Raw genomic sequence first — 26,989 nt, 5'->3', positions numbered from 1 at the left:
GAGCAATATACAAATACATTCCGGAATACATTCCATTTCCACCAGAAGCGGTGCCTCCGCTTGACAACTCTTCACTGCTAAAGGTTGTCCGCTTTGGGGGCGTAGGCGTGAACCTATAGAGAGTAAGTAAGTAACTACATTCTGAAAATGTAAAAAAAACTATGTATTATTAGCTACCTAGCTAGTTAGCTACAGCAGGCCACTGTGTGTAGGCTAATGAACTGCTTATTAGCTATCTAGCTAGCCAACTTGACATATTATAGCTAAGTGAAATATCATCAGCTAGTTAACTTCATATCTATCTTGCTATCTTGATGTAAGCCTATTTATCATTGTAAATTAAAATCTCATGCCCCAAATGAATTTAAAGATAACAGCAATGGGGTGAAAGGATTTTCTGCTCCAGTTGTCAGAAAAAGGAGTAGGTGTACTAGTTAGATTGTGGGATGACATTAGGCAGATTGTGGGATGACGTCAGGAAAATATTCTCCAGTTCTAGTCCCTAGAGAGGACAACTATGGAGACAGACGGAGAGATATTAGTCCGTGCTGTCTAATTGTAATACAATGAAGCCTGTTTCTTTGTGATGTCTGTCCTCAGATATAGAGAGCTGCAAAAGCCTGTCTGTAGATGAAGAGGTCCCAGTGAATGTCCCAAGAGACTGCTGGCATATCCTTATATGCCATGAGTTGTATGTGTACTTATGTTAGTAAATGTTTCATACAACATTGCAGTTAAAAGTCACACATAATGTAGGCTACAAATGTATTACAACTGCAGCAGGCCAATCCTTCTCCTAGAGGTCTGCTGGGTGTGCAGGCTTCTGTTCCAGCCCAGCACTAACACTCCTGATTCAACTTATCAAACCTAATGAGTTGATAATAATGTATATTATTGCTGTGCTGGAATAGAAGTCTGCTCACTCAGTAGATCAGGAAGTGGAACAAGGTTGGCCACCTCTGGTAGGGACTGTCGTGACGTGGCTATCATTGATGTGACGACTGTTATTTTATTAAATCCATTAACTATGTTTAATTATTAGACATGATTAAATTAATCAGGTAACAATTAACTCATTAGCAATCTTGGGGCACCACGGGGAAAGTTAGTTTAATGAGTTAGCGTTTCCCGACTTAACTCAAGAATTTATCAGAATATATCGTTATCATACCAGTCATCAATTAATCATTATTACCTCATATCAGTTTCATTCTGAAAGTCGTTGACTTCATAAATGTGCACAAACCCTAGTCTAAATGATGATTCACCGATACACAAATTGGCTTAATAATTTATTTACTAACTAACTAAAGAATCACACAGAAATACATAAGCACACACAGTATAGGCTGAATTGATTACTAACATAATGCAATGAAAAGTCTCTAGTGGAATAACCCGATATGATGGCTTGTTACACAATGAAAGGGGGAGGAGAAAGAGCAGGGGGAGACAGAGAGTAGGCTTATTGTACATACATGTGGAAAATACGCTCATCGTAAATATGGATATTTAGCACCCTAACAACCACTCATTCGGATGGATTTAGAAATGCAACACATATTTACACTTATATGTCTTTGTTAATTCTTTTGAAATCGCCCGGTCCGGCTATGGGGAGTCAGTTTGCCAGAAGTCTCTGATTTGTCCACCAGAGGTCACTATGTCCTTTGTAGTTGTAGTAGTAGGCTTCTTTGTCTCGGAGTGTTCATTAGACAAGATCCTTCAGAGGTGGTCTTTGGTCGAGTTTACTAGACTAACGTACATAAACAGCTGCAGACTGAGTGTTCCTGTGTAGTCTAGAGAGTTTCTATCAATTTCGTGATATTCAGCTCGCGCTGCACGTATACTGGTCTAAAATGTTCATTCTTCAGCGAGGCCTTTTATGCACTCGCCTTGGAGGGCGGTTCCATCACGTTGCCACAATGTCTGTGCTCACGTTGGCGTGGTTACTGACTTGGCAAAAGTTTAAATGAAAAACAGTTATCTAATTTAGAAGGCTAAAATCACATTTAATCTTCTCACAAATGGTTTCATATTTAATCATATAAAATTACAACCTTTAGATGTAAATCTGATAACTGGGACGTATACAGTTGTAGAGTTACCATTATCTTGTAATACCATCCTTAATGACCTTACAAAACAATATACTTTTGCCATAATTATTGTTTGGATCCCCACCATTTCCCATATTTTTTATGTTACAAATATTGTTTCATTATCCACTGTTGGATGTTGGAGTTTTGGCGTCCGATTCTCTCTACACATCATATTCCTTTGTTCAATACTGCCGGGCCAGAGAGAGAACGTTTACGACTGGTCATTAAAGTTATAAAACTGGCCCACTTCCCCCCTTCCTCTCTAGTGGGAGAGGGGGGGCTCTCTTTTATCCTCACCCTGGAAGGAAAATCATGACAGGACTTTCTTGTTCACCTAGAAATTATGCTTTAGTAATAGTAGCTTACTTATTACTAAGATGTCTAACATTTATAAACAAGTTAGATTATTTGTACATTTTGAAATTATATTTTGATTCATTTATGTTGATTAATTGAAGTGAAGTTTTCAAACATGTTTTCATTGTTAACTTAAAGACAATATTCAAGAAGAACTCGTGTCAATGTTCATTCATTTTGCAATAAAAAGGTGTGAAGGGGATCTGTCTTGAATTTGCTGTGTTACTTTGTTGCTTTCTCAAACTAACATTACATTTTTGTCCAAATGTGAGCTCTCCAATCGGTTTTATTTGACTGTCACTCTGTCTCAGGATATCAGCCATGTGAACCCATTTTGCAGTTTATCATAATGTCATGCATCACCAATGCAGCCATAGGTCTACAGTATGATGGCATAACTGACCTAATGAACATATGCAATCAATGTGCGTTTGTCATTGTATATCTGAAGCAGAGAAAAGCTAAACTCACACATCAATTGTATATTGTTGAGCTAGCTATATGTTCTCAATTTAAACATTATACCAGTAGATAATGTATGAGGCTAACCATGAGCCAGATTTTCTACATTATTTTTCTGACATGAAATTGTTTAGTGCAAATGCAACCCTAGGTACAGTACTGTACATGAAAATAAGGAGCTGACAATTTGTAGTGTAATTAAAATGTCAAAAAGGAAAATAATGGGGCATGGGGAGCATTGTAATTATACCATGTTTATTTGCTGAGAATGATTTCAGAATACACAGACACAATCAGAAGGTCAATGGCATGGAGGAGGATTGTAGAGATGTTGTTGTTGATGGTGGTTAAAGAGAGATTTGCACACCAATGTTTGCAATTCAAAGCCACAATTTCCTTTACACAAAGTACCCAGTCATGTGTATGTAGGCCTATGTATTTTACAGGAAGTGAGCTATCATCATCAATGTCATGACACAAGTATAATGAAAGAGCCATAATCTATAATACATGAACATTTGATTGTTCTGATACCATAATCCGATTGGTAGGATATTACATGGGAAATGCATGCTTGGTGAATCATTAGCACTGTTATAACGTGTGTTACTGGTCATTTCTGGGCAAATTTTAATTTACTCAACACATTCACAAATGTTGGGTTTGATCATAGTTTTGAGGTTTAGGTTGATTGAGGTTCATAACTAGCTAGCAACATAAAGCAAACATTGTTGTGCAAATCTCTCTTCACTCACCATCATCACCAACAGTCTCTGCAATCCTCTTGACCTTATGATTTTGTCTCTGTATTCTACACGCTTGTGTGAACTAGAACCTAAAAGGGTTCTTCGGCTGTCCCCATAGGAGAACCCTTTGAATAACCCTTTTTTGTCCCAGGTAGAACCACAGAAAGTTCTACATGGAACCAAAAAGGATTTGACCTGGAAGCAAACAGGGTTATCCTATGAGGACAGCCGAAGAATCCTTTTGGAACCCTTTTTTCTAAGAGTGTATCAAAGCAAAATCATACCGAATTGGAAAACCATACACAGCGATGATCGGCTTTCCTCCATCTCTTTTGGTTGTGCATGCCCGGGAACTAATGACACGCAGAACTATGTTTCATGAACAGAAGATTTTCAAGCAAACATCTGCTCCTCACTTGATTGGTTAATTGCAGCGGTGGCCATGTTCAATTTGTATAAAGTAGAGCAGAGCTGAACTTTTTCTACCACTCTGCTAGCAGGGCTCCCACCTCTCACCTTCCTACAATCCCCTGTGCATTGCTCCGTGTGCTCTTGTTGAAAATGATTGGGGGCTGATCTTTGTCTGGCGAACTTGGAAGTGGTGGAAACCCTACATAAGTGCTCACCCTTGGTTTTTGTCCTACTTTTCTCTCTCTCTCTCTCTCTCTCTCTCTCTCTCTCTCTCTCTCTCTCTCTCTCTCTCTCTCTCTCTCTCTCTCTCTCTCTCTCGCTATATATATATATAAAAATATATATCGCTCTCTCTGGCTCTCTCTCCATCTGTCTCTCTCTCCCTCTGCCTGTCTCTCTCTGTCTCTCTCTCTCTCCTCTCTCTCTCTCTCTCTCTCTCTCTCTCTCTCTCTCTCTCTCTCTCTCTCTCTCTCGCTATATATATATATATATATATATATATATATATATATATATATATATATATATATATATATATATATATCGCTCTCTCTCGCTCTCTCTGGCTCTCTCTCCATATGTCTCTCTCTCCCTCTGTCTCTCTCCCTCTGTATCTCTCCCTCTGTCTCTCTCTCCCTCTGTCTCTCTCCCTCTGTCTCTCTCTCTGTTTATCTCTCTCTCTGTTACAGGATGGCCACAGTGGATCCCAGTGTGTCTCCCAGCCCACCACCCCTGGTGCCATGCTTGTCCCCTCTCCCCTGTCCCCCAGCCCAGCCAGCCTGTCCTCCTACCATGGGGATGACAGTGACAGCATCAGCAGCCCCGTCTGGCCAAAGACTCCCTCCAGCCCTGTATGACACGCCTCCTTATATTTTAACCAATATCTTCCAATGTTTTATTTCTTGTTGGTTTTTTTTCCAGTGCGATGACTGATTTCAGTAGTTGTGTAAGTTTGCAAGGTTGGAGCTAATTCCATATCTCTCTCCATCTCTTCAGACTCAGAAGCTCAACTCGTCCACCATGACTAACGAACGAATCACGCGCCTGTACGATATGGGTGGGGAGCCGGAGAGGCGTGGCTGGGTGGACCGGTACCTGTCCTTCATGGAGGAGAGGGGTACACCTGTCCCCCACCTTCCCGCCGTGGGCAAGAAGCCCCTGGACCTCTGCAGACTCTACATGGCTGTCAGGGAGATAGGGGGCCTAGCCCTGGTGAGAGACAACCACTGATTTCATTTCATTATGTCTTACAGGACTGAAACTGAAATACCGTAGAGCTATACACTATCGACGTGGTTTATTAGACTTGTCAATATCACTTATTTAGTAGTAGCTTTGAAGTGGGGCAAAGCAAATGTTTAGTAGTTTCAAGCCAGGATACATACAGTAGACTAACATGCCATTGTATTAATGCTTTCCTGTCACCCTTCCCATCCTTCCTCTCCTCTATACATCCTCTCCCCTCCCCTCAAAGGTGAACAAGAACAAGAAGTGGCGTGAGCTGTCCACCAATCTGAGTGTTGGTACCTCCAGTAGCTCCGCCAGCTGTCTGAAGAAGCAGTACATCCAGTACCTGTTTGCCTATGAGTGTAAGGTGGAGCGAGGAGAGGACCAGCCGGCCGACAGCAACACTGGGACTGGGGGGGAAAACAGGAAGCAGGCCAAGGTGCAACCGCCCTCTCCTGGTAAGGACCGGCACTGATACTGATGATGATGATGATTGTGATGATGATGGTGGTGATGATAGTAATGATTTTACACTGTATCAGGTGAAACTGTACTGTATGCTGACATCAATGCACCAGCAAGACAGTCTTACTAGATGGGAGAATGGAATTCTCGGCCTAGTATGGTGTCTTGGAATAGCATTTTGAACAACATTAAAAACAATCAAGTTACAGCACCTCTAAGCAGAGATATGGCTTGATGTGTTTGCCGTGTTAAAAATGTTAAGTCATGTAATTCTGGGTTACGCTGGTATGCTATTTATAAGACAAAGTTTTTGATTTGCATGTTGTCCCTGACAGTGTTTCTAAGCACAATTATGGTGCCCAGCTAAGGAGAGAGAGCTGGAGTGTGAAGGTCACATCTCTAATTCAGAGTGGTGATGAGAAGAGTGACCTACCCTGCTGTTGAAATAGAACACCAATACTTCAGCTGCCTGAGTCACACCAGATTGCTTTTACTAAAGGGCTGGAGAGGAGTACACACACACACACACACACACACACACACACACACACACACACACACACACACACACACACACACACACACACACACACACACACACACACACACACACACACACACACACACACACACACACACACACACACACACACACACACACACATGTAGGCACACACCTACTCACCTACTATGAATATTTACCTTCATGTTGAGCCAGGTCAGTGCGTCTATTTACTGGAACAGACACTAAAATAGAAATTACCGTAAGCTGAAACAGAATGAAATATGTGTACATTTAAGAACCAGAGCAGTCACTATTACCTTCACTTACAGTAGATGACATAGTGCTGTGTGATTGATTGAAGTGGAGAGAGAACCATGTCCGCACTGTGCTCTTAACACAGATGAGACCTCATGTTGGCCCGATTTGTCTATCTGTCTATCTATCTCTAACATCTACTAACTATCCCTCTATCTATCTATCTATCTATCTAGCCATCCATCCTGCTACCAGTTGCCTGCCTGGCTGCCTGCTTCACTGACCATGTCAATGAAGCAGGCTCCATGTATAGCTGACAGCTAGGTGATGATGTCACAGAGTAGAGAAAGCTGTTGAGCAGCAAAGAGGAGTTGTTGGGAGGGAGGAGTCGGAGGAGGTGAGGGGGATCCCCCTGAGATTGATGAGGCTGGAGCGATGAATATAAACAATGCTGACCTCCACTCAACCTCTATTCACTCTGACACACACCTGTGAGCCATCGCTTTCTGTCTTATTTCATCAACCTTTACACTCACACACACCTTTCTCTCTTCCTCTCGCTCCCTCATTTCTCTCTCTCTCTGAACGTAGAATAAAGGGCACTTGAGTTCACGCTGTGTAAATGTCCCCTCCCTCCTAGTGTTGCCTGCCTGTCTACCTGTCTTTCTGCCTGCCTCCTTCCCAGTGTTGTCTGTCTGCCTGCCTGTCTACCTGTCTTTCTGCCTGCCTCCTTCCCAGTGTTGTCTGTCTGCCTGCCTGTCTACCTGTCTTTCTGCCTGCCTCCTTCCCAGTGCTGTCTGTCTGCCTGCCTGTATGCTTATCTGTATCCCAGTCTGTCTGTCTGCCTGCCTGTCTACCTGTCTTTCTGCCTGCCTCCTTCCCAGTGCTGTCTGTCTGCCTGCCTGTATGCTTATCTGTATCCCAGTCTGTCTGCCTGCCTGTCTGTTTATATGCTTGTCTGTCTGTATGTCTGTATGTCTGTATGCCTGTATGCCTGTTTCAAATCAAATCAAATGTATTTATAAAGCCATTTTTACATTGGCAGATGTCACATAGTGCTATACAGAAACCCAGCCTAAAACTCTGAACAGCATGTCTGTCTGCCTGCCTGTTTGTCTGCCTGCGGCATCTGAGGGGTAGGAATACTCTTAACCTCCTGTAACCACTGGATCCATTGTTCACTTTCTGAGTTGCTTGGCTATGGAGCAGAGGAGATATCCTGGAGAGAAGAGAATCCCAAAGACCCCCCCCCATGCCCTCTCCTTTTCTCCCCCTCTGTTCCGTGCTCCCTCTCTCCCAGCCCCACTGAAAGCATCAGTCTCTCTCCCTCTTTCTCTCTATCCCTCTCTCTCTCTGGGAGGCAGGTAGCCTATAGGTTAAGAACGCTGGACCAGTAACCAAAGGTTCAAATCCCCAAGCCGGCAAAGTTGGAAAATCTACAGTTCTGCCTTTGAGCAAGGAAGTTAACCCCCGACATCAACAGCTTCCATCCCTCAGATGCAGCAGGCAGGCAGGCAGAAATATAGGCAGACAGACAAATAGGCAGGCAGCTAGACAGACAAATAGGCAGGCAGACAGACATGCTGTTTGGAGTTTTTTATGTATAGCACTTTGTGACATCTGCTGATGTTAAAATGGCTTTATAAATACATTTGATTTGATATGAAACAGGCATACAGACATGATGACGTGGATTAAGGCAGCCCCGCGCACCTCTCTGATTCAGAGGGATTGGGCTAAATGCAGAAGACACATTTTGGTTGAATGCTGTCAGTTGTGCAACTGACTAGGTATCCCCTTTTCCTTCCTTCCTTCCTTCCTTCCTTCCTTCCTTCCTTCCTTCCTTCCTTCCTTCCTTCCTCCCTCGCTCCCTCCCTCCCTCCCTCCCTCCCTCCCTCCCTCCCTCCCTCCCTCCCACCAACCCTCTAACTGTTGTGGCGGCAGGGGGTATTGTTGAATAATTCAGAAGTAGTATGAATTTTTTAAGCCATTCTTTATTCCTGTTAGAGGCATGCGGTGCAGAGAGGAGCTGCTACACTAAATGCTCATTCACATATCCAGCATCTCTTATCTCCTAAAACTAGCCATCATGTTTTCCTTCATTCCTACTTCATACATGCCTTTTTCCTCTTTCGCTTTGTAGGGTCTTCATGTGTAATGCGGCGTGGCATTACATCATTTCCTGTGTTGTTACAGACCTTCAATAATTGAATATTCCTATGCGCTGAAAAATTCATAGCCATGGCATCATACAATTTATGCATCATATGGTCTGATACTTGCTTCATATCATTCTAGCTACCTTACCCCTGAGTGAAGTGTAGCATGGCCGGGTCTCTGGTACAGTAGTCTGTTACTCTCTCTGATATACTGTAGGGAGTGCAGAATACAGTATAGTACAGCCTGCATGTGGGTTTTAACTACAGTTGAGCCCTCAAGCATAACCTCCACATGAACCCCTCACTGAGTTCACCCTGACAAAAATGGAAAACGATCTTCAAAAAGCTGCAAAACAAAACTATCCACAGCGACTGCGGCAAGTTTGGCGCTCTCCAATGAGCTATTCCCACAGAGAGGCCTTCTCTTCCTCCTGTTTCCCTCTCTTCCTCCCCCTCCCCCTTCTTCTTCTCTTCCTCCTCTTCTCCTGCTCCTTCTTAGCAGTCCCTGCATTCCCCCTCTACTCTCGGCAGGCAGGTGCTGAGGCTCGTGTTAATGAGTGGTGGTTAGTGAGCAGGGTTGGGGAGTATTGGATTACATGTGATAAATTACATGTAAGGGATTACAAAAAATGGTAACTGTAATCTGTCACATTACCAGCAAAAATATTGTAATCAGATGACAGACACTTTTGAAAAACTAGATGATTTCTTCAAGGATTACTTTTACATTTGGAAAGGATGTTTGCGAAAAAAAATGTTTGACACTTTTCTGTTTTCTTAATAACATTCAAATCAGTATTGAAAAAAGGCGCAAGTGTAAATTTGTACCACCTAGGCATTTCTGACCACAACTCAGAGACCACTATGATGGCACAACAAACGCGTTTGATGGATCGCGGGAAAAGAGCAGGAATAGGCTTTTGTAGGCTACAGTCCAAGCTATGTCTTCCAATGGTGCGATTGCTGTCGGCAGATTATCCACAGATTATCCAACTTGAATAAACTCTTGGAGGTAAGGATGCCAGCAGTGGGGTAGTTTACGACAATACAGATATCACTGATTATTAATATCTACATACCGCATTGATGTGAATCACACTGCTGCTCTCTCATTTAGCTATTTGCGCCTTATAGATCGTGGTTGTTGTGGACGGCTGTTCACAAATCTAAATGTGTATTTGAACCCAATAATGGTTGAATTCAAGAAGTTTAAGCTGCCTATCAATCATTGTTTTTTAAACCAATGGACAGCCAGCGACAAATGCACTCTTGCAACAGCTGCATAATGCCGATCCCAGCCTATGGAATAAAAGTGGGACTAATTCATGCTGTAAAATAATAATAATCCACAGACCTAATGGACGGACACAAGCTCAAACTAGCACACTTTTGATAGACTTAAAGGGGCAATCTGTAGTTGATACATATACTTTTGGACGTATAAATGATAGATATTAATGTAAAGATATAATTTTATCATAGTATTATATGCAGTAGAAAGCGATGGGTTAGAATAAGCATACACAACCTAACCATAAAGTCAAATTTAATATCCATATATGGCCAGCTATGTACAGTAAACTTTAACATGTATTTATCCTGCAATAGATGTCGTTCAATTGGTAACATACATTTTTGTCTTCTTCTAATGCCTCTTAAGGGGAAAGTAATCTAAAAGTAACTGCATGTAATATAATTATGTTACTGAGTTTGGGTAATCCAAAAGTTACATTACTGATTACAGTTTTGGACAGGTAACTTGTAACTGTAGCGGAATACATTTAGAAAGTAACCTACCCAACCCTGTTAGTGAGATAGGCCCCAGCGGGCCCTCTGATAGGCTAAAAGGATTTGGGGCCTCACATACAGTGCCTTCGGAAAGTATTCAGTCCGCCTGACTTTTTCCACATTTTGTTATTTTACAGCCTTGTTTTAAGATGGATTAAATAAAAACCATCCTCAGGAATCTACACACAACACTACATAATGACAAAGCAAAAACAATTTTAAAATAATTTTTAGCAAATGTATTAAAAATTAAAAACAGAAAAACCTTATTTACATAAGTATTCAGACCCTTTGCTATGAGACTCGAAATTGAGCTCCAGTGTATCCTGTTTCCGTTGATAATCCTTTTTTTTGTAACAAATTGATATTTACAGTTTTGTCCCATCACTGCAACTCCCCTATGGACTCGCGAGAGGTGAAGGTCGAGACGCCGTGCATCCTCCGAAACACGGCCCTGCCAAACCACACTGCTTCTTGGCACACTGCTCACTGAACCCAGCCTCACCAATGTCTTAGAGGAAACACCGTCCAGCTGGCAACCGATGTCGCAGGAGACCAGCCCGCTACAAGGAGTTGCTAAAGCGCGATGGGACAGTGAAATCCTGGCTGGCCAAACACTGGGACAATTGTGCGCCGCATAGGTCTCCCGGTCACGGCCGGCTGTGACACAGCCTGTGATTGAACCCGGGTCTGTAGTGACGCCTCAAGCACTGCGAAGCAGTGCCTTATACCGCTGTACCTCCATTGATCATCCTTGAGATGTTTCTACAACTTGAGGTCCAGCTGTGGTAAATTATATTGATTGGACATGATTTGGAAAGGAACACACCGGTCTATATAAGGTCCCACAGTTGACAGTGCATGTCAAAGGAAAAACCAAGCCATGAGGTCAAAGGTTTGTGTTGAGGCACAGATCTGGGGAAAGGTATCAAAAAGCATTGAAGGTCCCCAAGAACACAGTGGCCTCCCTCATTCTTAAATGGAAGAAGTTTGGAACCACCAATATTCTTCCTAGAGCTGGCCGCCCGGCCAATTTGAGCTATCGAGGGAGAAGGGCCTTGGTCAGGGAGGTGACCAAGAACCCAATGGTCACTATGACAGAGCTCTAGAGTTCCTCTGTGGAGATGGGAGAACCTTCCTGAAGGATAACCATCTCTGCAGCACTCCACTAGTCAGGCCTTTATGGTAGAGTGGCCAGACAGAAGACACTCCTCAGTAAAAAGCACATGACAGCCCGCTTGGAGTTTGCCAAAAGGCACCTAAAGATTCTCAGACCAGGAAAACAAGATTCTCTGGTCTGATGAATGCCAAGTGTCACTTTTGGAGGAAACCTGGCACCATCCCTACAGCATGTTGGTGGCAGCATAATGCTGTGGGGGTGTTTTTCAGTAGCAGGGACTGGGAGACTACTCAGGATCGAGGGAAAGATGAACACAGCAAAGTACAGAGAGATCCGGAGTGGCTTCGGGACAAGCCAGGAGTGGCTTCGGGACAAGCCAGGAGTGGCTTCGGGACAAGTTTTTGAATGTCCTTGACTGCCCCAGCTAGAGCCCGGATTTGAACATCTCTGGAGAGGCCTGAAAATAGCTGTGCAGCAATACTCCCCATCCAACCTAACAGAGCTTGAGAGGATCTGCACAGAAGTATGAGAGAAACTCCCCAAATATAGGTGTGCCAAGCTTGTAGCGTCATAGCCAAGAAGACTCGAGACTGTAATTGCTGCCAAATGTGCTTCAACAAAGTACCGAGTAAAGGGTCTGAATACTTATGTAAAATGCAATATTTCTATTTTGTATTTTTGATAAATTAGCAAACATTTATAAAAACCTGTTTTTGCTTTGTCATTATGGGCTATTGTGTGTAGATGCGGGGGGGGACAATTGAATACATTTTAGAATAAGGCGTAACAAAATGTGGAAAATGTCAAGGGGTCTGAATACTTTCCGAAGGCACTGTATGTCATGTTTTGTCATTGATTATCATGTCTTGTCCCTGTGCTTCCCCTTCTATTCGTTTCCCTCTGCTGGTCTTATTAGGTTCTTTCCCTCTTTCTATCCCTCTCTCTCCCCCTCCCTCTCTCACTCTCTCGCTCTCTCTTCTCTCTATCATTCCGTTCCTGCTCCCAGCTGTTCCTATTCCCCTAATCAATCATTTAGTCTTCCCACACCTGTTCCCGATCCTTTTCCCTGATTAGAGTCCCTATTTCTCTCCTTGTTTTCCGTTCCTGCCCTGTCGGATCCTTGTCTATAATTCACCGTGCTGTGTCTATGTATTGCCCTGTCGTGTCGTGTTTCCCTCAGATGCTGCGTGGTGAGCAGGTGTCTGAGTCTGCTAGGTTCAAGTGCCTTCCCGAGGCAACCTGCAGTTAGTATTATGCCTTTTGTTTTGTAAAGTATCTTTACTGGATTAAAAACTCTGTTTTCGCCAAGTCGCTTTTGGGTCCTCATTCACCTGCATAACAGAAGGATCCGAACAAGGAATGGACCCAGCGACTACAGATGCTCGTAACACTGCCGTCGAGATCCAAGGAGCCATGCTCGGCAGACACGAGCAGGAATTGTCTGCTGCTCGCCATGCCGTGGAGAACCTGGCCGCTCAGGTTTCCGACCTCTCTGGACAGTTCCAGAGTCTTCGTCTCGTGCCACCTGTTACTTCCTGGCCTGCCGAGCCTCCGGAACCTAGGGTTAATAACCCACCTTGCTACTCCGGGCAGCCCACGGAGTGCCGCTCCTTTCTCACCCAGTGTGATATTGTGTTCTCTCTCCAACCCAACACATACTCTAGCGAGAGAGCTCGGGTTGCTTACGTCATTTCACTCCTTACTGGCCGGGCTCGAGAGTGGGGCACAGCTATCTGGGAGGCAAGGGCTGATTGTTCTAACAATTACCAGAACTTTAAAGAGGAGATGATTCGGGTTTTTGACCGTTCAGTTTTTGGTGGGGAGGCTTCTAGGGCCCTGGCTTCCCTATGCCAAGGTGATCGATCCATAACGGATTACTCTATAGAGTTTCGCACTCTTGCTGCCTCTAGTGACTGGAACGAGCCGGCGCTGCTCGCTCGTTTTCTGGAGGGACTCCACGCAGTGGTCAAAGATGAGATTCTCTCTCGGGAGGTTCCTTCCAGTGTGGACTCTTTGATTGCTCTCGCCATCCGCATAGAACGACGGGTAGATCTTCGTCACCAGGCTCGTGGAAGAGAGCTCGCGTCAACGGTGTTTCCCTGCTCCGCATCGCAACCATCTCCCTCCTCTGGCTCAGAGACTGAGCCCATGCAGCTGGGAGGTATTCGCATCTCGACCAAGGAGAGGGAACGGAGGATCACCAACCGCCTGTGCCTCTATTGCGGATTTGATGGACATTTTGTCAATTCATGTCCAGTAAAAGGCCAGAGCTCATCAGTAAGCGGAGGGCTACTGGTGAGCGCTACTACTCAGGTCTCTTCATCTAGATCCTGTACTACTATGTCGGTCCATCTACGCTGGACCGGTTCGGGTGCTACATGCAGTGCCTTGATTGACTCTGGGGCTGAGGGTTGTTTCATGGACGAAGCATGGGCTCGGAAACATGACATTCCTTTCAGACAGTTAGACAAGCCTACGCCCATGTTTGCCTTAGATGGTAGTCATCTTCCCAGTATCAGATTTGAGACACTACCTTTAACTCTCACAGTATCTGGTAACCACAGTGAGACTATTTCTTTTTTGATTTTTCGTTCACCTTTTACACCTGTTGTTTTGGGTCATCCCTGGCTAGTATGTCATAATCCTTCTATTAATTGGTCTAGTAATTCTATCCTATCCTGGAACGTTTCTTGTCATGTGAAGTGTTTAATGTCTGCCATCCCTTCCATTTCTTCTGTCCCCACTTCTCAGGAGGAACCTGGCGATTTGACAGGAGTGCCGGAGGAATATCATGATCTGCGCACGGTCTTCAGTCGGTCCCGAGCCAACTCCCTTCCTCCTCACTGGTCGTATGATTGTAGTATTGATCTCCTTCCGGGGACCACTCCTCCTCGGGGTAGACTATACTCTCTGTCGGCTCCCGAACGTAAGGCTCTCGAGGATTATTTATCTGTGTCTCTTGACGCCGGTACCATAGTGCCTTCTTCCTCTCCGGCCGGGGCGGGGTTCTTTTTTGTCAAGAAGAAGGACGGTACTCTGCGCCCTGCGTGGATTATCGAGGGCTGAATGACATAACGGTTAAGAATCGTTATCCGCTTCCCTTATGTCATCAGCCTTCGAGATTCTGCAGGGAGCCAGGTGCTTTACTAAGTTGGACCTTCGTAACGCTTACCATCTCGTGCGCATCAGAGAGGGGGATCGAGTGGAAAACGGCGTTTAACACTCCGTTAGGGCATTTTGAGTACCGGGTTCTGCCGTTTGGTCTCGCCAATGCGCCAGCTGTTTTTCAGGCATTAGTTAATGATGTTCTGAGAGACATGCTGAACATCTTTGTTTTTGTCTATCTTGACGATATCCTGATTTTTTCACCGTCACTCGAGATTCATGTTCAGCACGTTCGACGTGTTCTACAGCGCCTTTTAGAGAATTGTCTCTACGTAAAGGCTGAGAAGTGCTCTTTTCATGTCTCCTCCGTTACTTTTCTCGGTTCCGTTATTTCCGCTGAAGGCATTCAGATGGATTCCGCTAAGGTCCAAGCTGTCAGTGATTGGCCCGTTCCAAGGTCACGTGTCGAGTTGCAGCGCTTTTTAGGTTTCGCTAATTTCTATCGGCGTTTCATTCGTAATTTCGGTCAAGTTGCTGCCCCTCTCACAGCTCTTACTTCTGTCAAGACGTGTTTTAAGTGGTCCGGTTCCGCCCAGGGAGCTTTTGATCTTCTAAAAGAACGTTTTACGTCCGCTCCTATCCTCGTTACTCCTGACGTCACTAGACAATTCATTGTCGAGGTTGACGCTTCAGAGGTAGGCGTGGGAGCCATTCTATCCCAGCGCTTCCAGTCTGACGATAAGGTTCATCCTTGCGCTTATTTTTCTCATCGCCTGTCGCCATCTGAGCGCAACTATGATGTGGGTAACCGTGAACTGCTCGCCATCCGCTTAGCCCTAGGCGAATGGCGACAGTGGTTGGAGGGGGCGACCGTTCCTTTTGTCGTTTGGACAGACCATAAGAACCTTGAGTACATCCGTTCTGCCAAACGACTTAATGCCCGTCAAGCTCGTTGGGCGTTGTTTTTCGCTCGTTTCGAGTTTGTGATTTCTTACCGTCCGGGTAGCAAAAACACCAAGCCTGATGCCTTATCCCGTCTGTTTAGTTCTTCTGTGGCTTCTACTGATCCCGAGGGATTCTTCCTTATGGGCGTGTTGTCGGGTTAACAGTCTGGGGAATTGAAAGACAGGTTAAGCAAGCACTCACGCACACACTGCGTCGCCGCGCGCTTGTCCTAGTAACCTCCTTTTCGTTCCTGTTTCCACTCGTCTGGCTGTTCTTCAGTGGGCTCACTCTGCCAAGTTAGCTGGTCATCCCGGTGTTCGAGGCACTCTTGCGTCTATTCGCCAGCGCTTTTGGTGGCCGACTCAGGAGCGTGACACGCGCCGTTTCGTGGCTGCTTGTTCGGACTGCGCGCAGACTAAGTCGGGTAACTCTCCTCCTGCCGGTCGTCTCAGACCGCTCCCCATTCCTTCTCGACCATGGTCTCACATCGCCCTAGACTTCATTACCGGTCTGCCTTTGTCTGCGGGGAAGACTGTGATTCTTACGGTTGTCGATAGGTTCTCTAAGGCGGCACATTTCATTCCCCTCGCTAAACTTCCTTCCGCTAAGGAGACGGCACAAATCATCATCGAGAATGTGTTCAGAATTCATGGCCTCCCGTTAGACGCCGTTTCAGACAGAGGCCCGCAATTCACGTCACAGTTTTGGAGGGAGTTCTGTCGTTTGATTGGTGCGTCCGTCAGTCTCTCTTCCGGGTTTCATCCCCAGTCTAACGGTCAAGCAGAGAGGGCCAATCAGACGATTGGTCGCATACTACGCAGCCTTTCTTTCAGAAACCCTGCGTCTTGGGCAGAACAGCTCCCCTGGGCAGAATACGCTCACAACTCGCTTCCTTCGTCTGCTACCGGGTTATCTCCGTTTCAGAGTAGTCTGGGTTACCAGCCTCCTCTGTTCTCATCCCAGCTTGCCGAGTCCAGCGTTCCCTCCGCTCAAGCGTTTGTCCAACGTTGTGAGCGCACCTGGAGGAGGGTGAGGTCTGCACTTTGCCGTTACAGGGCACAGACTGTGAGAGCCGCCAATAAGCGCAGGATTAAGAGTCCAAGGTATTGTTGCGGCCAGAGAGTGTGGCTTTCCACTCGCAACCTTCCTCTTACGACAGCTTCTCGTAAGTTGACTCCGCGGTTCATTGGTCCGTTCCGTGTCTCCCAGGTCGTCAATCCTGTCGCTGTGCGACTGCTTCTTCCGCGACATCTTCGTCGCGTCCATCCTGTCTTCCATGTCTCCTGTGTCAAGCCCTTTCTTCGCACCCCGTTCGTCTTCCCTCCCCCTCCCGTCCTTGTCGAGAGCGCACCTATTTACAAGGTACGTAAGATCATGGACATGCGTTCTCGGGGACGGGGTCACCAATACTTAGTGGATTGGGAGGGTTACGGTCCTGAGGAGAGGAGTTGGGTTCCGTCTCGGGACGTGCTGGACCGTTCGCTTATTGATGATTTCCTCCGTTGCCGCCAGGGTTCCTCCTCGAGTGCGCCAGGAGGCGCTCGGTGAGTGGGGGTACTGTCATGTTTTGTCATTGATTATCATGTCTTGTCCCTGTGCTTCCCCTTCTATTCGTTTCCCTCTGCTGGTCTTATTAGGTTCTTTCCCTCTTTCTATCCCTCTCTCTCCCCCTCCCTCTCTCACTCTCTCGCTCTCTCTTCTCTCTATCGTTCCGTTCCTGCTCCCAGCTGTTCCTATTCCCCTAATCAATCATTTAGTCTTCCCACACCTGTTCCCGATCCTTTTCCCTGATTAGAGTCCCTATTTCTCTCCTTGTTTTCCGTTCCTGCCCTGTCGGATCCTTGTCTATAATTCACCGTGCTGTGTCTATGTATTGCCCTGTCGTGTCGTGTTTCCCTCAGATGCTGCGTGGTGAGCAGGTGTCTGAGTCTGCTAGGTTCAAGTGCCTTCCCGAGGCAACCTGCAGTTAGTATTATGCCTTTTGTTTTGTAAAGTATCTTTACTGGATTAAAAACTCTGTTTTCGCCAAGTCGCTTTTGGGTCCTCATTCACCTGCATAACACTGTATGTCACCCCTGTCCTTGGCCATGGTGGTGGCATGGTTGTTACATTTACATAAGGGAAATGCTGCAAACAGGGAATTTCAGGGTCACATGAAATGACTAAGAGGTTTTGGCCTGGGAAACCCCTCTCAACCCCCTAACCCCCGCTCCTCAGCTCCCCCCACGCTAAATCTGCCTGGTCTCTATACACTAAATTGGACATTTCCTATTAATTTGTAACCAACTGTGTGTTCTATCTCTCTCTCAAATTTTCTCTCTTTCCTTGTATCTCTCTCTCCTCTCTTAATTTCTCTCTCTCAATTTCTCTCTCTCTCTCAACTTTTTATTACAGGCTGCTGCACATGAGCACGGTGGCGTATGACAACTGAGGGTTGAATGTTTATGTACTGTAGGGTTTTGACCCAATAAAGGTGATTTAAAAATGTTCCCCCTCTATCTCTCTCTTTCTCTCCCTTTATCTTTCGTGCTTTCTAACAGCTAACTCAGGGTCCGTTCAGGGCCCCCAGACCCCGCAGTCATCAGGCAGCAGCTCCATGCCAGAGATGTCCGGTGACCTGAAGCCTCCCACCCCAGCCACCCCCCCCCCCCCAGGGACAGGTCACCCCCATCCCAGCCAGCAGGTATACCATGATCCCCTCTCATTCAAGCACTCTCACTGCTGAGAGTGTATGTGACTGTGTTTGTATGTATACATACCATATATATCTTCTTTACCTCAGTTAGTATCACTGTATCACTGCCTGCAGAAAGTATTCAGACCCCTTGAATTTTTCCATATTTTGTTAGGTTACAGCCTTATTCTGAAATGTATTCAATTGTCGCCCCCCCCACCCCCCACCCCCCACCCCCGCATCAATCTACACACAATACCCCATAATGACAAAGCAAAAAGAGGTTTTTCAAGAGTTTTGCTAATTTATAAAAAGAAGACGGGAAAATATCATATTTACATAAGTATTCAGACCCTTTACTCAGTACTTTTTTTGAAGCACCTTTGGCAGCGATTAAAGTCTTCTTGGGTATGACGCTATAAGCTTGGAACACCTGTATTTGGGGAGTTTCTCCCATTCTTCTCTGCAGATCTTCTCAAGCTCTGTCATTTTGGTTGGGAAGGGTAACTGCACAGCTATTTTCAGGTCTTCCCAGAGATGTTAGATCGGGTTCAAGTCCAGGCTCTGGCTGGGCCACTCAAGGACATTCAGAGACTGCAGAGTGCTGCAGAGATGGTTGTCCGTTTTGGAAGGTTCTCCCATATCCACAGAGGAACTCTAGAGCTCTGTCAGAGTTACCATCGGGTTCTTGAGTACCTCTCTGACCAAGGCCCTCCACCGGTTGCTCAGTTTGGCCGGGCGGCCAGCTCTAGGAAGAGGTTTGGTGGTTCCAAACTTCTTCCATTTAAGAATGTGTTCTTGGGGAACTTCAATGCTGCAGAAATGTTTTGGTACCCTTCCCAGATCTGTGCCTCGGCACAATCCGGTCTCAGAGTGCTGCGAACAATTCCTTTGACCTAATGGCTTGGTTATTGCTCTGACATGCACTGGCAACTGTGGGACCATATTTAGACAGTTGTGTGCCTTTCCAAATCATGTCCAAGCAACTGATTTTACCACAGGTGGACTCCAATCAAGTTTTAGAAACAATCCAAGGATGATCAATGTGAACAGGATGCACCTGAGCTCAATTTCGAGTCTCATAACAAAGGGTCTGAATACTATTTCTGTTTTTTTATGTTTAATAAATGTTCAAACATAAAAATAAAAAATAAACTGTTTTTGCTTTGTCATTATGGGGTATTGTGTGTAGAATAAAGCTGTAACGTAACAATGTGGGAAAAGTCAATGGGTCTGAATACTTTCCGAAGCACGGTATATTAAAGTGTTTAGATCAGGTGTGTCAAACATATGGCCCACGGGTGGGATCTGGGCAACGAGGGGGTCCAATCCGGCCCGCGGGTGGGATCTGGGTAACGAGGGGGTCCAATCCGGCCCGCGGGTGGCTTGAGTAAAAAAAAAATAATATATCAAATGTGATTTGTGGGGGAAACAAACTCAATATTCTTTAAATGGACTAAAACCTAATGAAAAGTGTGTAGAAATAATAAAGGACCTTTATTCATACAGTTTCTTGACCGTGTCCAGCTCAATAATCACCCTAAATAAATTCCAAGAACAATGGACTATTTTTAGCTCATTTTGACAACAAGGAAATATAGCACCTTTTCAATGTGGCCCCCTCGTTGAAGACCGAATGTGCCCCCCGGGGGAAAATGACAGCCCTGGTCTAGATCCTCACCTTTTTACCCCTCTCCCTCAATCTCTAGGAGCAGTGTTGTGAGTGTGCAGGACCCGTTCTCTGAGGTGAGCGACCCAGCCTTCCAGAAACGTAACTCTCTCCCCCTGGTGGGCTCTGGGGGTGTGTACCAGCAGGGGGTCAACATGCCCCCTAACATGATGATGAGGATGCAGTACGAGAAGGACCCCTTCGTTGGCATGAGAAAGGGTGAGTAAAACATGGACCCAGGCACTGGCACAGATGTACCACCATACAGTACACAGCAATAAGCTGATCAGTTGTACAAACATGACAAATGCAGGGCGTAGTCCTACTGCGACTTTCTCAGAACTTTTTAAGAACATGACGCCAGACTAAATTGCTTGTGACAACAATATATATATATTTTTTAAACATTCTTGTAATGTTTTACAGGAACTTACAACTAGAGGTCCAGCAGTGTGAAGGGCACTTTGTGTCCTCTACTAGGGTTGTTAGTTGCCTGTCTGAGCACATGTCCGTGCCGGGCAGGCTGGCTGGTGGTGTACAGAACGGGACAGATACCTGTGTTTTACTGTTATGACTGGAACGTCAACGCTGTTTGTCAAAGGCACTTTGCATGTATTAGTCACTCTGATGTCATTGTCGTCCTAACTTCATCTTTCCACTTTCCCTTTTTTACCTTATGCTGTTTTTCCCCCTGTCTTTTGGGCAACACCTGATTTGACTGACTGTTCATTTGGACTGGTTCACCTCTGAGGGCAGAGGATGATTGGAGTTTGGATGCAGGGTTCTGAGAAATGTTGTCTCTGAGTGAATAACATAGCTGGGTTGTCAGGAGGATCTCCTGATCATGCTGAAAGAGATGATTATTAGTAGGAGACTAGTGCCACCTAGAGAATAAACCATTACATCAACAACACTAGATATATACACTGTGTTTCCAGCATATTGTCCATTCATACTGTGTTCCTCTGGTCACTCTCCACAGTGGCAGGAGGGGAGCCCTACATGCCAGGCCAGATGACCAGTGGTGGCATACAGGATATGTATGGCAGGTCTACATCAGGCATGGGCCAGCGCTCCCCCTACCCATATGGACCAGGCTACGAAAGGAGGTAAGCAGTTTAGAAACCAATTCTGCCTTGTTAACATATATTCATGCAATCTGAAGGCTTGACTGTCTGTCTTTCAGACCAGACCATCTGATGGGGATGGAGGGGAGCATGGGCCCCCCCGGGAACCAGAGCAACATGGGACCTTCCAACAGCGAGGGCAGCATTTACTCTCCCAACAGATACCCCTCCCAGCAGAGGTGAGGAGCACCACCATCCACCATAATAGTGTTTGTGTTGATGTCTAGAAACTTCCTTTCTGTTCCTCGGCGACTAATTGATTTCCTCCTCTGCAGACACGAAGGCTACACGCAGCAGTACCCTGGCATGTCATATGGAATGCACCCCTCAGGGATGTACCCTCAACAACAGGTGAGAGACAGACACACGAAGGAGCTCATTGAGCAGGCCTCGTGATGCAGGCACAGCAGAGATTACTTTAATGATTGGTTTAGTATTGAATGTTATTGTAATAAAATAATCACCTTGGAATCTTTTGCTTGTCCACATGGCTACAAGCGCACCATGGAGAGCATGTACGGGTCCCCAGGCAAGAGACATGAGGGGGAGATGTATGGCCCCCCAGCAAAGAGACATGAGGGGGAGATGTACGGCCCCCCAGCAAAGAGACATGAGGGGGAGATGTACGGCCCCCCAGCAAAGAGACATGAGGGGGAGATGTACGGCCCTCCAGTAAAGAGACATGAGGGGGAGATGTACGGCCCACCAGCAAAGAGACATGAGGGGGAGATGTATGCCATGCAGTATAGGGGCCAGCAGCCTGACATGTACAACCACTACACCACTGGTTACTCTGGACCTGAGAGGAGGCCCATGCAGGGCCAGTTCCCCTACCCTTCCCCCTATAGCCGAGAGCGCATGCAGGCCTCTGGCCAGGGGCAGCACCCCATGGGCCCCCAGATGATGTCTGGGGGGCCACCCTCTAACAACGGAGTAGAAGGACCCCAGGGGCCCAACATGTGGCCCTCCAGGACAGACATGGGTTATCCCTACCCCAACAGACAGGGGGCACCCTCCCAGGTACCGCCATACGGTCCTATGGGGAGAGGAGATGATTTGGAGGGCCGACCCATCCAGGATGGTCAGTGGCTTGGGCACGGAAGCCATCGCCAGTCCTCCTACATGTCAGGTGGTATGACCCCCATGTCCTCCCGCCAGCCCCCCTCTGCATACCAGACCTCCCCCTCCATGGCCAACCACCTGCCCCGAGCCCCCAGCCCCGGCTCCTTCCAGCGCTCCATGGAGGCACGCATGTCCCCCAACAAAGCAGTCTTTATGGGCTCCATGAAGATGCCAGGCAAACCAGGGATGCCCATGCCAGGGCAGGGTAATGGGCACCCAGGCCAAGTCGCACCTAACCAGCTGAGAGATCTCAACTACCCTCTAGGATCTGTAGAGGCCACCATGCCCGTTTTCAAGCCACGTCGCAAAATTACCTCAAAAGACACTGGTAAGAGATCTTTCTAATGTCTTTCTAACGTCCTGTAAAGTCAAACTAGCACTGGGATTATGGTGATCATCTTGATATCTGTGACAGGTATTACTTACAAACCTTCCTCCTCTAACCCCTGTGTTCTCCACAGGAACCCCAGAGGCGTGGCGAGTGATGATGTCTCTGAAGTCAGGTCTGCTGGGTGAGAGTACGTGGGCCCTGGACACCATCAACATTCTGCTGTATGATGACAGATCTGTGGCCTCCTTCACCCTCACACAGGTAACTGGAGACACTCTACACACTCTTCTCTTACTATCGTTCTTAACCATACCGGGATTGAGTCTTGACGTCACTCTGAAATTATTTACATTTAGTCATGCTTGACAGTTCTCCACCCCAACACAAAGCAACACATCTTTATCAGAATACGCTGTAGATAATAAGGGACGCTAAAGTGCCCTAATGCCATTTGTTATTTTGTTGTGTCTGCAGTTGCCTGGCTTCCTGGAGCTGATAGTGGAGTACTTCAGACGCTGTGTGATGGAGATCTTTGGCATCCTGGAGGAGTATGAGATAGGGACCATCGGCCAGAATACCCTCCTTGGGGCTGAAGCCTGTGACCAGGGGGAGGAGCTGACCTCTGAACCTGAGATGGACTGTGAGGCCAGCCCACCAGAGCCTGAGCAGGAGCAGGAGGTGGAGAGGGGGGAGACGGAGAAGGGGGAAGTAGAAAAGGGGGAAGATAAACCTGTTGACATCACAGAGAAAATTACAGCGGAAGGGATGTCACCCCTCAGTGCAACGGAACCAGCCGCTGAGGGAACGAAGGAGGAATCTGAAGCCAAGATGAAGGTAAAGAAGGAAGAGGGGGAGAAAGAAAAGGAGGGGGAGAAAGAAGAGGAGGGGGAGAAAAAAAGAGGGGGAGAAAGAAGAGGAGGGGGAGAAAGAAAAGGAGGGGAGAAAGAAGAGGAGGGGGAGAAAGAAAAGGAGGGGGAGAAAGAAGAGGAGGGGGAGAAAGAAAAGGAGGGGGAGAAAGAAAAGGAGGGGAGAAAAAAAGAGGGGGAGAAAGAAGAGGAGGGGGAGAAAGAAGAGGAGGGGGAGAAAGAAAAGGAGGGGGAGAAAGAAAAGGGGAAAGAGAATGAGGAGAGTGAAAAGCCAACCGAGAGTAAGGAAGCCTCAGCTGAAAGTAAGGAAGACTCTCCTTATCAGGCTCCTTCAGAGCACGAGCCAAGGCCACAACAGGCCAGCAAGTACGACAAATTCCCCGTCAAGATCCTGCACAAAGAGGACCTGATTGAGGACATGACAGAGCAGCTGGGTCACGTGACAGAGTTCACTAGCGGACTGCTCCACTGGCAGGCAGGTGGGGGTGATTCCACCTCCCACATTCAGGCCCACTTTGAGCGGAGGGGAGAGCACCCTGACAGGATGGACGGAGAGAGAGAGGAATGTGCCAGTCTCAATAAAGAAAAGGACACAGAGGGGGGAAAGCAGACAGAGATGGGGATCACTGCCACCATCGATGATATACTGTGTGCCCGGTTAGGGGCTTTGTCAGAGGGCCACCCTACCCACTCTGCCCCTACCTACCCCTTCAGGCTGCACCAGGGAGGGGGCCACCAGCACATCACCCTGCTAGAGGACGAGCCCCGCTGTCTGGACGAGGCTCCCATCTCCACATCCTCCCCCTGGCAGGACTCCCTGGCCAAACGCTGCCTCTGTGTGTCCAACATCATCCGCAGCCTCTCCTTCATCCCTGGGAACGACTCAGACATGTCCCGTCACCCAGGCCTGGTGCTGATCCTGGGCAGACTGCTGCTGCTCCACCACCAGCACCCAGAGAGGAAGAGGAAGCCCCCTAGCTACCAGAGAGAGGATGTGCAGGAGCGGGGCCTGGCCTGCAGTAAGGATGAGTGGTGGTGGAACTGTCTCGCTACACTCAGGGAGAACACCTTGGTCACTCTGGCTAACATCTCTGGCCAGCTGGACCTGTCCCTCTACCCAGAGACCATCTGCCTGCCCATCCTGAACGGCCTGCTCCACTGGATGGTGTGTCCCTCTGCCGAGGCCCAGGACCCATTCCCCTCAGGCACCCCCCACTCGCCCCTCACCCCCCAGAGACTGGTGCTGGAGTGCCTTTGCAAGCTGAGCATTCAGGACAACAACGTGGACCTGCTGCTGGCCACGCCGCCCTTCAGCCGCCAGGAGAAGCTGTATGCTACCCTGGTGCGTTATGTGGGCCAGCGTAAGAACCAGGTGTACCGCGAGATGGCCGTGGCCACCCTATCCAACCTGGCTCAAGGAGACTCTACGGCAGCACGCGCCATCGCCATACAGAAGAATAGTGTGGGTAACCTGATGGGCTTCCTGGAGGATGGAGTGAGCATGGCCCAGTACCAGCAGAACCCCCACAGCATGCTGCACATGGCCCACCACCCCCCCATGGAGCCCCCCAGCATTAACATGATGTGTCGGGCTGCCAAAGCTCTGCTGGCTATGGCCAAGGTGGAAGAGAACAGGCCAGAGTTTGTCCTGTATGAGGGACGAATCCTGGACATCTCCATCTCCTCTGTGCTCAACCAGGGGGTGACCAGCATCATATGTGAAGTACTTTTTCAGTTTGTAAAAAAATTGTGACAGCAGGATAGACGGACCTGAGCCAAGAGACAGACAGAGAGACGATGAGAGGAACACGTTATTCTGTGGTTTTATATTTTTATTTAAATGAAATGGAAGAACTTTTTTTTTAGATATAAATATATATATAGCTCCTCTGCCCCCATTAACGCTTTGGTTTTGGGATTTGAAAGATGATTTTAATACAGATATTTAATACCTGCTGTTGTTTAAGTGTATATTGTTTGAATACTTATTATTTCTTTGTTTTCTTTTGTTTAACCAAAGCTGGTGCCAGATTTTGGAGAGGATTCTTTCATTTCATTTTTCTCCTTTGAAATGTTTTGGAATTGTATAAATGTTCATATCTGTATTGACCATATGTGGTTTGTTTTGTTTACAAAGATCATATTTATTTAAATGGTGAAAAATATTGTAGATAAAACTTAACTTGCCAAACTTTCAGAAAAAGTGAACACTGATTTTAAACAAACATGTAAATGTTTCAATTGCTGGAGAAAAATGTGCAATAGACCAAGTGCGAGTTGTCTGTTCATGGCACTTGCAATATGTCATTTTGACCATGGGTAGGCAGTGTTGCATCAGCCAATTAGAATTATTTTTTAACCGTGTCAAATGTCTGACTTGGTTCATTGTTGTCACTCATTGCTACTACATCCGGGAGTCAACTTTTTCAAAAGAACAGTATCTTAAGCACCTGTGTTGCATTTGTTTTATTTCCTTTTTATCTGAAGTTGGCACTATGTACTGTATATAGACTTGTACATTGGAACCACTTTCACTTTACATTCACTATCAAAAAAAGTGTCAGATTATTACAACTACTTTTTATTATTGGTGAGATTTGTTATTGTTATTATACATATTTTGTTATTGGGGTCAGATATTTGAACCTGGAGGTTGTGTAGGTCTCTGTATGTATAACGTTCCTCTACGCATTGTACTATAGCTTCAAGCTGATCAAAACAATATTTGGTCATCAAACGTGAAAGTGCCAGGGTCAGGGATAAGTCGCTGAGGTTACAGAACTTGTGAATATATTTATTTTATTGTATGTCCTCCATTCATGTAAATGGGTATATTTTTGAGCCAAGACAATGTAGTTCAAAAATAAACCTCAGAAAAGAACCCACAACACACACAAAACATGACAACTCATTGTAAAATCTGCCTTTTTCCTTCTGACTCATTGACTGTCTTTGACTTGATATACATATTTATACTCTGTGTTCCAGCATGTTATGAATAAAATGTACATTGACTATTTGAGAGCTTGGGACTGTAACGTTCTATCTGCAAAAAGAGCGCACACTGGTGACTGTAACTGTGCTGCTAGCAACAATTGAATTACGTTTTTTTTGCCAACGTTTAGTGACAACGGCCCTATTCAACAGGTGTTGGTAAATTCATCAGTTATTCTGTACCCTGGCACACTCTGAAATCAGAGTAGATAGCCAGAGTGAATTTACAAACGCACCCTGTATAGATAGAGAACATTGAACAGAACAATATGTTGATCCAATTGGAGATAGAACTTTATAGTCCCAAGCTCTCATATTGTTAAAGGCCCAATGCAGCCATTTTTTTTATCTCAATATCAAATCATTTCTGGGTAACAATTAAGTACCTTAATGTGATTGTTTTCAATTAAAATGGTCAAAAATAAACAAAAATAGCTTCTTAGCAAAGAGCAATTTCTCAAGCAAGAATTCTGCTAGGACTGTCTGGAGGTGGTTTGAGTGTGGAGAGGAAAACTGAAAACTACCTGTAATTGGCAGAGAGGTTTGGAACTATCTCTCT

At 46.2% G+C, this 26,989-nt stretch overlaps 1 protein-coding gene across 1 annotated transcript in view; it reads left to right on the top strand.

The window, feature by feature from the left end:
- Positions 1-26,989, top strand: part of LOC124001207 (AT-rich interactive domain-containing protein 1B-like) — a 350,643-nt gene extending 323,654 nt beyond the window's left edge. Inside the window, 13 exon segments of the mRNA XM_046307830.1 lie at positions 4,768-4,929; positions 5,075-5,290; positions 5,553-5,763; positions 18,188-18,291; positions 18,293-18,330; positions 20,031-20,209; positions 20,973-21,099; positions 21,177-21,296; positions 21,393-21,468; positions 21,616-22,567; positions 22,701-22,831; positions 23,045-23,164; positions 23,597-26,989. Coding sequence (XP_046163786.1) covers positions 4,768-4,929; positions 5,075-5,290; positions 5,553-5,763; positions 18,188-18,291; positions 18,293-18,330; positions 20,031-20,209; positions 20,973-21,099; positions 21,177-21,296; positions 21,393-21,468; positions 21,616-22,567; positions 22,701-22,831; positions 23,045-23,164; positions 23,597-25,189 — 4,029 coding nt within the window. The 3' untranslated portion in view covers positions 25,190-26,989.

Source organism: Oncorhynchus gorbuscha, linkage group LG17, assembly GCF_021184085.1.
Source record: "Oncorhynchus gorbuscha isolate QuinsamMale2020 ecotype Even-year linkage group LG17, OgorEven_v1.0, whole genome shotgun sequence".
In the NCBI taxonomy this organism is placed as follows: domain Eukaryota; kingdom Metazoa; phylum Chordata; class Actinopteri; order Salmoniformes; family Salmonidae; genus Oncorhynchus; species Oncorhynchus gorbuscha.
The sequence above is the reverse complement of the archived record's forward strand: the minus strand, read 5'-3'. Positions and strand labels throughout refer to the sequence as shown.